Source organism: Myotis yumanensis, unplaced genomic scaffold, assembly GCF_028538775.1.
Source record: "Myotis yumanensis isolate MYYU_CA2020_CCGP unplaced genomic scaffold, mMyoYum1.0.hap1 SCAF_10, whole genome shotgun sequence".
Taxonomy (NCBI): domain Eukaryota; kingdom Metazoa; phylum Chordata; class Mammalia; order Chiroptera; family Vespertilionidae; genus Myotis; species Myotis yumanensis.
Genome location: NW_027223761.1, coordinates 64,136,306 through 64,149,806, shown reverse-complemented (window position 1 = coordinate 64,149,806; position 13,501 = coordinate 64,136,306). Strand labels below are relative to the sequence as shown.

General features: G+C 33.3%; 1 protein-coding gene across 2 annotated transcripts in view; it reads left to right on the top strand.

Annotated features, from left to right (window-relative positions):
- Positions 1–13,501, top strand: part of CNTN5 (contactin 5) — a 1,123,865-nt gene that overhangs the window by 664,725 nt on the left and 445,639 nt on the right. For both annotated transcript variants that reach the window (XM_070425923.1, XM_070425924.1), the window contains exons 5-6: positions 3,807–3,930; positions 4,058–4,233. In XM_070425923.1, the coding sequence (XP_070282024.1) occupies positions 3,807–3,930; positions 4,058–4,233 (300 nt within the window). The remainder of the gene's footprint in view (positions 1–3,806; positions 3,931–4,057; positions 4,234–13,501) is intronic.

Genomic DNA, 13,501 nt, shown 5'->3' with positions numbered 1-13,501 from the left:
AGACTAATCACTTGTTTTTCAGTCCATAATTTAGCCAGTCATACCCCTCTGCTATTCTCCAAACTGACAATCTTTTATTCCTCTTGTCTGTTTTGACATTTTTAAGAACATAAGATTTGACACCAAAGAACCTTAGTTAAAATCAACCATTTAGTCTGTGGTTAATTTTGCAGAAGTCTCTCAGAACCTCAGAATTTTCATTTTTGAATTAGAAATAATTATAATTCTCAGCTCAGTGAATTAAATAATATGAAAGTGCTTTGTAAATTGTAGCAGTGGCAATTAGGTTCTAGATACCAACAGTTCTGGATTTGTATTCCAGGTTTGTCATCTATTTGCTATATACATCCAGTCAATTGACTTCAGCCTCAGTTTTGTCATCTATAAATGGGGGGGGAGGTGGTTTAGTTCTGGCCACATGGTTATATTACATACCATATTGCAGATACATTTATTGAGTACTTATGAGTTACTGTGTATTTATTTATAAGTGTTAATGTCCATTGATCCTCATTATAACACTGTAATGAGGCATTATTATATACAATTAATAAATTGAGCAGCAAAAGATAAAAGTAGTTAGCTCAAGGCTAGAAAATGATGGTACTGGAATTTAAACCAAAGTATGTCTGACTCTAAAGCTCATGAGTTTGATAATGTATAGATATATAAAATACATTTATTAAATGTTAATTTTATATATCCTAGGCATTTATAATCTATATACATATATAAAAGCCTAAGCGACTGTTATGACCGAATGACCAGAATGACCGGTCGACCAGTTGACCAGTCGCTATGACTTGCACTGATCACCAGAGGGCAGACGCTCAATGCAGGAGCTGCCCCCTGGTGGTCATTGTGCTCCTATGGCCCCTTCTCCTGGCTGGCCGGCCCCCATTAGCCCCTGGTGCTAAACCATTCATAGAGACCTGTTTTTGGGTCGGGGTTTCATACATAGCAGAGCGGCTTCCTTATTGTGATCTATTGAAAATAAGCCCTTGACACAAGGGTTTGTCTCACTCCCATCCTCTCCCTTCCCCAGGGGCTGCCCGTCCCCCACTATGTCAGTGCAGCGGCAAGGGAAGGAGGGGGGGGGGAGGCGGGAAACCGCGTGGTGGTGGGATGCCAAGGGTGGCATTGGCATCCAGCATCCGTTCCTTCTGTGTCCGGCCTGGCAACTGTCACCTCCTCTCCTGACCCTGCCAGGGTCTTTGGGCCTAGGCTGGGACAATGGAACCGGGGGTGGGTGGTGGTGGACGCGGCCCCTTTCCCAGGGGGCCAAGAGTCATCTCCCTCCTCCAGGCAGGCGGCCAACCTCCCTTGGTCCTGTTCCCCACCCCCCCATGCACGAATTTGTGCACTGGGCCTCTAGTATATAAATAATCATTTCAGTGTATTAGAAGTGATTATTTTTTCATAACTTGATTGGACAGTTTAACTCTAATTGAGAGTTTAATGAGGTTTCAGGTGCTTTTCCAAATTTTTAAATTAATTATGATGCAAAAACAATTACAATATTTTGAGAATAATTTTCTCTAGTTATTTATTTATCCAATCACTTGTTTTCCTTATTTTTAAATAAAAGTTTTCAGTGACATTGGCATAATTTGGTGTAGAGAAATACATTTCAGTTATTTTCATAATATTTATTTTGTTATGAGTTAAGATAAAGAACCTCATCAAGGTTATCTAGGGCTCAAAGAAAATACTTCCCATTATCTACTCGTTATGAGTGCTCAGTTTTTATTGGATGAATGTTTAGAATATCATGGCACTTATTTTCTTTGCCCCAAAATAATAGACTTACCATGCATTTAAATAAAGAAAATTAATTTACCTATATTTGAAGTATGAAAGTATACTTTGTAAGTTATAATTTTTTAAAGCTCACATTTTTGCATAGCTTTTTTGATATTTTCTTGTGGTTATCCACAGACCAAGTAAACTTCAAATTGTTTAGTACAGGTATTGGAAATACGGCTTTTCTAAAATTTCCCCTCTTCATTTTCCTAAGGCACTTATTTTAAAAGAGGGTAATTTTGACCCCAGGGGATATTTAACAGTGTCTGGATACATTATTTATTTATTTATGTATTTATTTATTTATTTATTAAATATATTTTATTGATTTTTTACAGAGAGGAAGGGAGAGGGATAGAGAGTTAGAAACATCAGTGAAAGGGAAACATCGATTCAGCTGCCTCCTGCACACTCCCCACTGGGTATGTGCCTGCAACCAAGGTACATGCCCTTGACTGGAATTGAACCTGGGACCCTTGAGTCCGCAGGCTGACACTCTATCCACTGAGCTAAACCGGTTAGGGCTGGAGACATTATTTATTATGTTGAGGAGTTGTGCTACTGGAATCTAGTGAATAGAGGCCAGGAATGATGGGAAATATCTGACAAAGCACAGGACAGTCTCACAACACAGAATATCCCAAAATGTACCAAGGTGAGAATCTTGATCTAAAATTATCATGCAATCAAATTCATGATTATTAAAAACTGGAAGCCCATTGCACGAAGATTCGTGCAATAGGCCTTCCTTCCCCTGGCTGCTGGCCTCTGTTTTCCTCCTTCACCTGGGACCCAGGCCTTTGGTCCCACCTGCAACAGAGAAGCCAAGCCTCTTCAGTCTTCAGTCTTCAGTCTTTACTCTGGCCAGAGCTTTCAGTCTTTGCTCTGCACCTGTGTATGCAAATTAACCACCATCTTTGTTTGGTTAATTTGCATAGTCACTCTGATTGGCTGGTGGGTGTAACGGAGTGACACCAATTTGCATATTTCTCTTTTATTAGTGTAGATAAAGCAAAAAGCTTTACTATAGATCCTAGGTATGCATATAATTCTGTAAATTCTCACACTACTGCAGGCTAACATGACTCGTACTCCCACAGCACATTTACTCATCTCTTCTCTAGCAGATTGGTCTTCCTCAAGCCCAACCGGACATATGGAGCCTACATTCATTTCTACTTTTCCATTAAAGTTTTGTTAGTTTAAAATTACCTTTATTATTGAATTTCTCTGAGTATTAACTAATTAAATGAGATAGAATCTAATGTCTGGCATACAGTAGGCACTTAGTAAATTTAAGTACTCTTCCTTTTTGCCCTCTTTTTTTATGTCTTTTCTCTTCTCATCTCCTATTTACCTTATTTACTTACTGATGACCATTAGTTTTGACATTTTTATTCAGTTATTTAAATTTTTGAGGACATATTTTATTTACTCCATGACAGTATATTTATTTGTATTACATGATTTCTCCCTAAACTTCAGCATTATCAGCACTAAGTAGTGATTGCTTGAATAAGTGAAAAAAAGGAATATATGAAGGACAAATGTTTTTATATCTTTAGTATCCAAGTAGTAACACAAAATTAATTCATATCTTTTTTCTTTATTGTATATTATTTTAACATTCTAAGAGCTTTACAAACTTTTAGGTTTTTAAAATAATGTTTTTGTTTAGTATTATTTACATAATAATACTCTGCTTTAGAAGAATATAAAGATATACATTTTAAAATATACAGAAGTAATGCTTGAAATGCTTGTTTTCCATTATATATATCCTATTTTTATGAGAATTCTCAGTCAACTACAAAAAATCTATTTAAATCTCTGCAATCTACTAAAACAATAAAATTTCATAGCTAACCCTTTCTTTTGGTAATATGCCTTGGAGTACAAGGAAAGAGCACGAATTTTTAATGCGAACATAATGGAGAAAAAAAAAAACAACATGTCTTGATATTTCAAGAAATTTTAAAGTGTATCTATCTTGGTCCTTACAGAAAGTGTGGATTATGGGCCAGTGTTTGTGCAAGAACCAGATGATATAATTTTCCCAACTGATTCTGATGAAAAGAAAGTAGCACTGAATTGTGAAGTTCGTGGCAATCCAGTCCCCAGTTACAGGTAGAAATTCACTGTTACTTATTTTTCTTAAGTCTTAAAAATGTCCTTCAATGAAATTCTGACACTTCCAGGGAGAATTATAATGTCTCAAGTCATTTTCACAATTTGTCTTCTGATTTTTCCTTAGATGGCTTCTAAATGGAACAGAAATTGATTTGGAAAGTGATTATCGCTACAGTTTGATCGACGGGACCTTCATTATAAGCAATCCGAGTGAAGCAAGAGATTCTGGCCATTACCAGTGTTTAGCAGCCAACACCTGGGGAAGTATTCTTAGTAGAGAGGCCATACTTCAGTTTGCCTGTGAGTAAAGTTTATGTGTTTTTTCGTGTGTGTGTGCGTGTGTGTGTGTGTATATATATATATATATATATATATATATATATATATATATATTATTTCCAAGTTTAGTCATGCAAAAGCATAAAACCTCAGATTTTAAAACAGTAGAAAAATCTCAGTAAGGATTAGAACTAGAAAAACAATGCCTTTCCTCCTGAGAGATTTGAAATTCCCCGAAATCTTTGTCCTCTTCAAATTTTTAAAATTGATTTTAGGGAGAGAGGCAGGAGAGAGCAAGAAAGGGAGAGAGAGATCGATTGATTTGTTGTTCCACTTATTCATGCATTTATTGGTTGATTCTTATATGTGCCTTGACCAGGGATCAAACCTGAAAACTTGGTGTATCCAGACAATGCTCTAACCAACTGAGCAACCCAACCAAGGCTGTCCTCTTAAAATAAACAACCTTTTAACCTGGGAGATAAAAAAGAAAAAAAAAAAAAAAACCTTATTCATGAAAGCAGATAGTTTTAGAATTTAAATATCTTTTGAAATCTAGCAAAAAATAGATTACTAATTCTGTCTGCTTTTTAAAATATCTAATTTCTGCCTCTATTCTTTTACTGTTTATTATAGGGCATTTGTTATAGAATCTTCTGGACATAAAATTTTTGCATAGTATAAAACTTCTGCTTATGGTAGTTAACCAAAGAAATGCCTCTGAAATGTTAATATTTCAGATTCTGACTAGAACTTCCTAACCAGTTGTTCCAATTTTTTATTTGATAAAATATAGCATGTATGATTATATATATATACACATATTATAATATACATTTTTAAAAATAGATCATATATTCAATTAACCAAATTATTGATTTTAAAACTCTTGCAATTGTTTAACTTGTGATGAGGGATTACACCAAATTGAGGATAGAGTACAAGGTGAAAAAAATCTTAGTTTTATTTCTTAGTAAGTAATCCTACTTGATTTAAATTCTTGAGGATTACAAATAATAAAATATAGATAGGAGGGTCATGAATCTTTGTGTTAATAATTTATATGTAACTATATTGGCTACATAATTCATCACAAAATGATTTTTAAGTTAAAATTACACCCCAAAGAATGGAATAATTAAGAATTCTCTATACAGTCTTCATCACATATTATTTCTAATTAATCAGAGTGCAAACACCCTACTATAGCAGTGTGAAGGACAAAAGGAAAGAAAGAAATGATAATGGATCTGTTTGGAGAACATTGATCGAGGCCCTAGAAAAATCAAAATATTGTCTTTCAAAGTAGATTTGGCTAAGGAGTTTATAAAGGTACTTTACATACACCAAATATGCCATGATAGTAGCCTAGATATATTCTTTTTATTTTAGAGAATAATTATGTGGTGCATTAAAAAACCTAATACTTTTCAGAATACACATTTAAAAAGTAACTTAATAATACAAAATAATCCTCCTAATTGCTTCTCTGTTCAATAGAGTCTTTTCAGCAAATTCAGACAACATGATATGCAAATATTACTGGCTTATACCTTTTTCTTTTCACTATACAATCTGAGACATATACATCGATTCACAGTAGCCTGTATATCAAATGGGTTATTTTCCTCCCAAAATCAGGAGTGGCAGCAAAATAGGTAAAGTTTTCTACATGCTTTAGAGAGAAATATATTTACTAGAAAAGCCTACATGCCTTTTAAAATATTTTCTTTGAATTTATTTGGGTTACATTAGTTAATAAAATTATATAAGTTGCAAGTGTATGATTCTATAATACATCATCTGTCTTGTGTGTTTACCACCCAAATTCAAGATCCTACATGTCTGTAGGATCTAGGATCCCTAGTCACAGCTATCAAATACTTACACCCAGCTGCAGTGAGCACGTTGGTGCCAGCACATACAGTTTATGACTAGACAAGGAAAGCTCACTGTTATTTATCTATATCATCTATCTATCTATCTATCTATCTATCTATCTATCTATCTATCTATTTATCTATCTATCATATCTCTATCTATCTATCTATCTATCTATCTATCTCTATCTATCACCTATCTATCTATGCCTGTCTATCAAGCTATCATCTATCATCATCTATCAATCATCCTTCATCTATCTATTTTACCTGCACAGCATCAAGCTGTTTTGAGATTAGTTTAGCGCAATATTTACTTTATTTTTAACATGAACATCTGTGTAGACATATATATGTATTTGTTGGTAGTATTTATGTCTCTGCGCCTCCCCACTCACACTACCCTTGACTCAACATTGTATTCTGGAGGCCATGCCTATGCATGAGATCTGAAACATGCCTGATTGAAGCAGTCAGTCATTTTACATAGGGAAGGCCACTCCTGCCTCAAAATTAGTCTCCAGCTAGATATCATGTATATACTGATGATATAAAAATTAATTTCTTTAGGTTTAGTTTTTATCTTTTTTCCAGATGATATTTGGGAAGAAAAATGCAAATATAGATGGTACAGAGAGAGTGAAGGGTCAATCAACTTGCTTTCTAGTATCCTTAGATATGAGCATGGATACTATCAGATTCTAGGAGTCAAGGTAGTTGTGTGATTAGGGGCAGAAAATGAGGGAGGAAATTGGTGAGCAAAAGAAAAGTGGCTCTGAAAGGAAGTGAAAGGATACAAAGGTAAAGTAACATTAAAAAAACAAAAACTTTGTGGCAACTTTCCTTTACATTATGATTTTCTATGCCCAGCCTCATAGATCCATAAAACATTAATTTGCTGCTCATTGTTAATAGAATATTTAAAGTTCAAAGGCTTTTGTGGGTGGAGAAACCTCATTACTCTTGACACATTTTAAAGCTGAAATTATTAATTGTTGATTTCTATCAACCACTATATGTAAAAATTTAAATATTCATTACACAACTAATATTTCAAAAGGACAGTAATACATTTAGTAAATTTAGATAATTATTACACCCTATTTAGTCATATTACATATTCAAATCTAATACAAGTCTATTGTTTTAAATGTCATAAAATTTGATAAAACTTGTAAATTATCAAAATTATTATTAAACTTTTCATGAATATTTACAACTAAACTGCTTATTCTTGAGTTATACTTTTACTAGAGGCCTAGTGCATGAATCTGTGCATGGGTGGGGTCCCTAGGCCTGGCTGGCAATCGGGGCCAATAGGGGCTGTCTTATCCAGTCCCTATTGGGGTGATTGAGTCTGCTGGCTGTGGGAAGGTGGACCACAGGAGGTTGGCCGGCCAGTCCCCCCTGATTGGGGCCAATGGAGGGACCGGCCGATAGAGGGAGGGACCAGGGGATGTTGGCTGACCAGGGGAGGGACTGTGGGAGGTTTGCCGGCTGCTGGAGGTTGTCTGTGGGAGCACACTGACCACCAGGGGGCAACTCCAGCATTGAGTGTCTGCCCCCTGGTGGTCAGTGTGTGTCACAGCAACCGGTCGAACCATCGATTGGTTGTTCGGTTCAGTCATTCTGTTGCTTAGGCTTTTACATATATAGATACTTTACTCAGTTTACAACAATTTTATTATGTATGTATTTTTACTTTTTATACATTAATGTTTTATATATATATACATATATATATATATATATATATACACACATATATATATACACACACATATATATACTGGTATATATATATATATATATATATATATATATATATATATAAAATAACTTTATCAAATATGTTTCTCTACTGTGATCTTCAAAGATAAAGTAGAAAAGAGGATAATATTACCCAATCTAAAGTCAGTTTCTGAATTATCAACCAATTGAATTTTGGTTGCTTCATTCAGAAATGAGACCTCTTTAACAGACTCAACCTCTTATAATTGGAACGTTATTTTTGTTTTATCAATGATACCTTAAATCTATAGCTTTTATATAGGCCTTTGCCTTTTGGAATATTACATTTGCTTAAGACGATGTGATCCTAAGACCTATTGTACAATGTTAAATAACCATTAGATGGGTCTCTTCTAATTATATTTCTAGAAAAAGGTACTAATCTATATTATAAATAGATACATATTTATTAAAGATAATAAAATATAAACATATCCTATTAGAGTCATCTTTCCTTTGCATGAAAATTACATATATATTATAGACACACACATGCATGATATTAAACTCTCTGATTCTGAGTAACATTAGATTTAAATGAGTTTTTGCAGATTCAACTTGTTTACATGCATATGCAAATTGTCACAGTTTGTCTACTGTGACTCCCTTAATGCTGGCTTCTTTGTCCTCTTATTAACAAGAAATATAATTTAAAATATTATAGCTTTCTTCTAATTACATCTTGATCCACTACCCACCCCCTAAGTCAAGCCTAAATGCAGCTGCTTCATAATGTTATAGAAACAAAAATCTAGGTGCTATAAGTGCATATATGATTGTTTCAAATAAGTTCTGGTGGTGGTTAGGATGACATTACTAAAATAGTTGAGTAAAAGAGATTTTTTAAAAACAACTTCTTACAAAAGTTTTGAGTTTACATTAGTAGCTTATACAAGAGTAGGCAAAAGAAGGTTTATAGTTGTTCATATGGAACATAATACAATGATTACTAAATAATAATACAATACAAAACCCTGAGTTTTATGTGCTCACAACTATAAATCTCCTATTGATCAGCCCAGTATTCATTGAATACTTACCTTTGCAGCAGAAATGTTTTAAAATACATTAATTCATTTCATCCACATAACCAACATAGGTTGTTATTTTATAAAATGCAAATCCGTTTTACACATGATATAGCTTATTTAACTATAGTGATACTCAATCTTTTCCTACTATAACATAAATATGTATTATATTCACTTTATGGCATACTCAATTTAATTTTCAATTTCTCTCTTAAACTATAATTATATTACAATCTTTATAAAAGTCTTTAAGTTTTCTTCACCAAACACCGTTTTATATTTAATTTATTAATACTTGCATGATATAACAAAAGTAAATACAAAAGTAAAAACAATAAGTATATAATTATTATGCCTTTCTTCTCATTATTCAAATTTAGTAAATAAACCACTTTCTTAATTTTTTAAATGGTAGTTTAAGACTTTAAGAGAAATTAGATCTTTTTATAAATCTGGAATTTGGGGACTCACAGTACCTTTGCTATATAGTTATTTTTCTTAATATCATATTAATTATTTTGATAAATATTTTTTAAATTAAAACAATAATTGGATGATCCATGGTTAGGACCTGGAAAGTTAAATTTACTAAATGAATTTGAGACAAGACAAAGATTACTGTGGCTATATAAAAAACTGACAATATTGTCTTAGATTCTGGGTTTTGAAGAGAATGATGGTAAGTAAGTGTAGGTACCTTTTCCTGGTGATTTAGCAATAGTAAGCTATACCTAGTATGTGGAAAAATTAAGTTAAATATAAGACAAATTTAGTATCTTTTAAAGCTTTTTTCCAATTGATTTTTCACTCAATATATATTAACACATGAAAAATAGCATATATGTATACATATATAATATTTATTTTAATAATATTTTTATCTTAACATCATTCCAAAGGTGAATTATATGACTTGCTATATAAAATTATGTGCTACAATAGATAAATATGTAAATAAGTAAATAGAGTACCAGGAAAAAAAATACTTTTCTTAGTAAGAGGTCAAGATAGTTAGGCCATAATGTCTCATAATTATTGTGGTTAAAACATAAATATTTCTTAGGACTCCAGTGGTAAGAACAAAAGGAAAAAAAACTAACATTTAAAGGACTCCTATTTTCCCAAGTTTCTGAAGAGAAGAAAATCTTTTCTTGACATTTAATTGTCACAGAAATTTTCCATTTGAGGCTTTATATAGAGATCATAACAGCATCCCTACATCACTTCAATAGCAAGTTTAATTAGCCTGACATAAAACCAAACCAATTCTTTAAAATGTAACTAGAATTTAATCATGAAGCTATTCACTGCATTCATTTATAAATCCTTTTCTAAATTTTGATCTAAGCAGCTAATGGATCTGAGCAGCTGCTGCATACTGGCTCATCTTCCCCTTTTAACCTACCCCTCATATGTCTAAATGTCTATCCATGAGGATCTTTAACTTAAATGAATACTTATAAACATGTCTCAGCTCAGTCAATGTTAATAATGTACTTTGCATTAATAGATACATACCTCATTGTGGTATAATAAAAATTAATGAGGTGGAGAAGCCATGTCTGTGAGCTGTTTTTTAAGTTCAGAAAGAAAGACATAAATAAACCCAAAGTTGGTGTATTATTGCTAGTGATGATTGTTACTGGTTATCAATAAGATTTTTTTTTACAAAGTACGTTTTATTCTTGTAGCTTACGTTCATCATAAGGATAATTTCCTCACCTAGTATAATGTTTTCTCTTCAGTGACAAGCAAGGATACATCATTTAAAACTTTGTCACTAGATTAGCTTATTACCATGATGATGAAAATTTGGAATTGATAATGTGACACTACACATTCTTAAACATCCTTCAGAAATCCAAAGCTCATAGCAGTCTCTCCAAAGTTTGGATTTTTAGAAATAATTCATACCAGCAAGTCAAACATAAAATGAATCAAGAGTAAAATCTCCTTATGCTGCCTCTTGCTTCAAAAAATAACTTTATATGCCATTCCTTGTAAACTGATAGTTCATATCTAAACTCAAACATATTGCTTTTCAGGGCATTTAGATGATTTCTATTCAGACTATTTCCTTAGTTTCCTTAAGCAGTTGATTAAAATAACCTCCTTAACTCTTAGAGAGATTATATGATTTTTATAGACTTTGTATTTAAGCCCTTTTATTTAATCTTTCATTTTTATACAAAACTCAAAAATTACTTCTCTGGCTTTTTCACTTTTTCTCCTAAAGTAATATTGTTCTTAGATTTTAAAAGCACATTTTTCTAGCATTTAACATCCATGGAAATTATTTGAATAATTGCTAACTCCACAGAATATCCAAAGCTTTATTTCATTATTCTGCGGCTTTAAACATAATAACTCCATTAAAGCATTTGAAAATTAATTAACTTGAATGAGTCACTTTGGCATGGATGATTTTATTATTTGTAAAAGTATCCAATTTTATTGCAAAACTAGAGGCCCAATGCACGAGATTCATGCAAGGGGCTCGACTCTTGCAGCCCCAGCTGCCTCGGCCAGCCCTCACAGCCCCGGCTTCGTCCAGAAGGTCATCAGAAGGATGTCTGGAAGGTTGTTCGGCTGTTCAGTCTAATTACCATATTAGCTCTTTATTATATAGGATAAGTTAACATTAGTTTGAAATTCCTTCTATAAACAAAACAAATTTTTTTACAAAGTTATTACTCAATATGTCTTGTCTTTCTTTAAAAAGATAATTATTCTGATCAGACAGATATAGTAACTGTGCTGGTAAGGCCTCTTGACAAACAATGGTATGGATTCTTTAAGAGCACACATTTTTTAATTAAAAATACATAATTTTATGCTTTAGAGACCAGTTATAATAAGTGAATTAAAGTTGAAATCTGTGGCATCTTGTTCTCAAATCCTTAATTCTATGACATAACATAAATTTGCAATTATTTTACTTGCTAAAGTAAATCTGAACACAATTTTATTATTTATGGAAATCATGGCTAACTGTCCACCTGTCACAGCAAAATGACCCTGCTTACCTATCTTGACCCAGGGTACCTTTGATCTCAGGGCTCCTCTACTCGCTTCTAGAAATGGAGTAAGGCAGCTCTACACTCACACTGTGTGAAGCAACCCAGAAAGAGCAGTATCAGGGAGTATACAAATCCTATGACTCATCACTCATACCCATTTGCCTAATTCACTGCTCCCTAATCTTTAGCAGAGTATCTTCAGAGACCTTTCCCTGGCACAAAAATTCTGAGGCATAAAAGTATAATGGAGTTTTAAATCTCACTAATAGTGCCAAGTTTACTTGATAAAATAATAGTAGTTGCTTCAAATCAGAACAATTTATAATCCAGGTGAATAAAAAGACACTAATATAAAACAAAAACATAAACAATGGGGAAGATACGGAATATGAGTACTTTCTAAAATTATTTTAATAAAATCCCTTTATTTAAGGGACAAGTCAGAATATGCATTAACCAGCCTGGAGTTCTTGTGCCTTGATTGAATTTCCAAGGGTGGATAGATAGATGATAGATTAGATAGACAGATAGATAGACAGATAGATTGATAGATAGATAGATAGATAGATAGATATAGATCGAGACTTATAGATGTGTATCTGTATAAATATTTATATACATGTATGTATGTATGTTGGTAGGTACATAGATTTAATAACAATAATGCAAGAATAAGTAGTGATTGTTGGAGCACTTAAAAGCCAAGCTAACTGTTAAACACGTTTAATGCATCATCGCCCGTTTTAATTCTCACATCAACCTTGGGAGGACTTTCTATTGACTTGCTTTATAAATGGAAAAAAGAAATGAAGCACGGGAATGTCAAGTTATTTTTCCAAAGTCACACAGCTAATAGATGTGAATCAGATCCAACTTCAAATTTTAGACTTATGATCTTCCTTGTTCCACCCTATTCCTTACTTAACCATGCATTGCATTTTTGTTTGGCATATCTGTATTTTACTCACATCACATTTACTCGAAATCTGCTCTCTCTTGGGCATTTTTCTAGATGTTAGGGAGCTTAAAATAGATATATGTGGAAGCCTCCAAAATAGATGAGCATTTGCTAATGATTGACTGGATGATGGTGGGAGTATAAAAACTATGGAACTCGAATGACATCAAGATTGCAAGCTTTGATCAATTAAATTGAACAATTCATAGTGCTACATAATAAAGCAACACAGAGAAGAAAATCAAGATTCTGGGAGAATAAAATAATTTCAGTTTGATGTAGTTTTATACCGACTTTCAGGAGAAATACCCAGCACTTCAAAATATTGTTTGGTGCTCAGGAAAGGCAGGCAGGGACTGACCACAAAACACATTAAGATACTCAATGAGCCATGACCAGTTTGGCTCAGTGGATAGAGCATCAGCCTGTGGACTGAGGGGTCCCAGGTTTGATTCCAGTCAAGGGCATGTACCTTGGTTGCGGGCACATCCCCAGTGAGGAGTGTGCAGGAGGAAGCTGATCGATGTTTCTCTCTCATCGATGTTTCTAATTCTCGATCCCCCTCCCTCTCCCTTTCTCTCTGTAAAAATGTCAATAAAATATATTTTT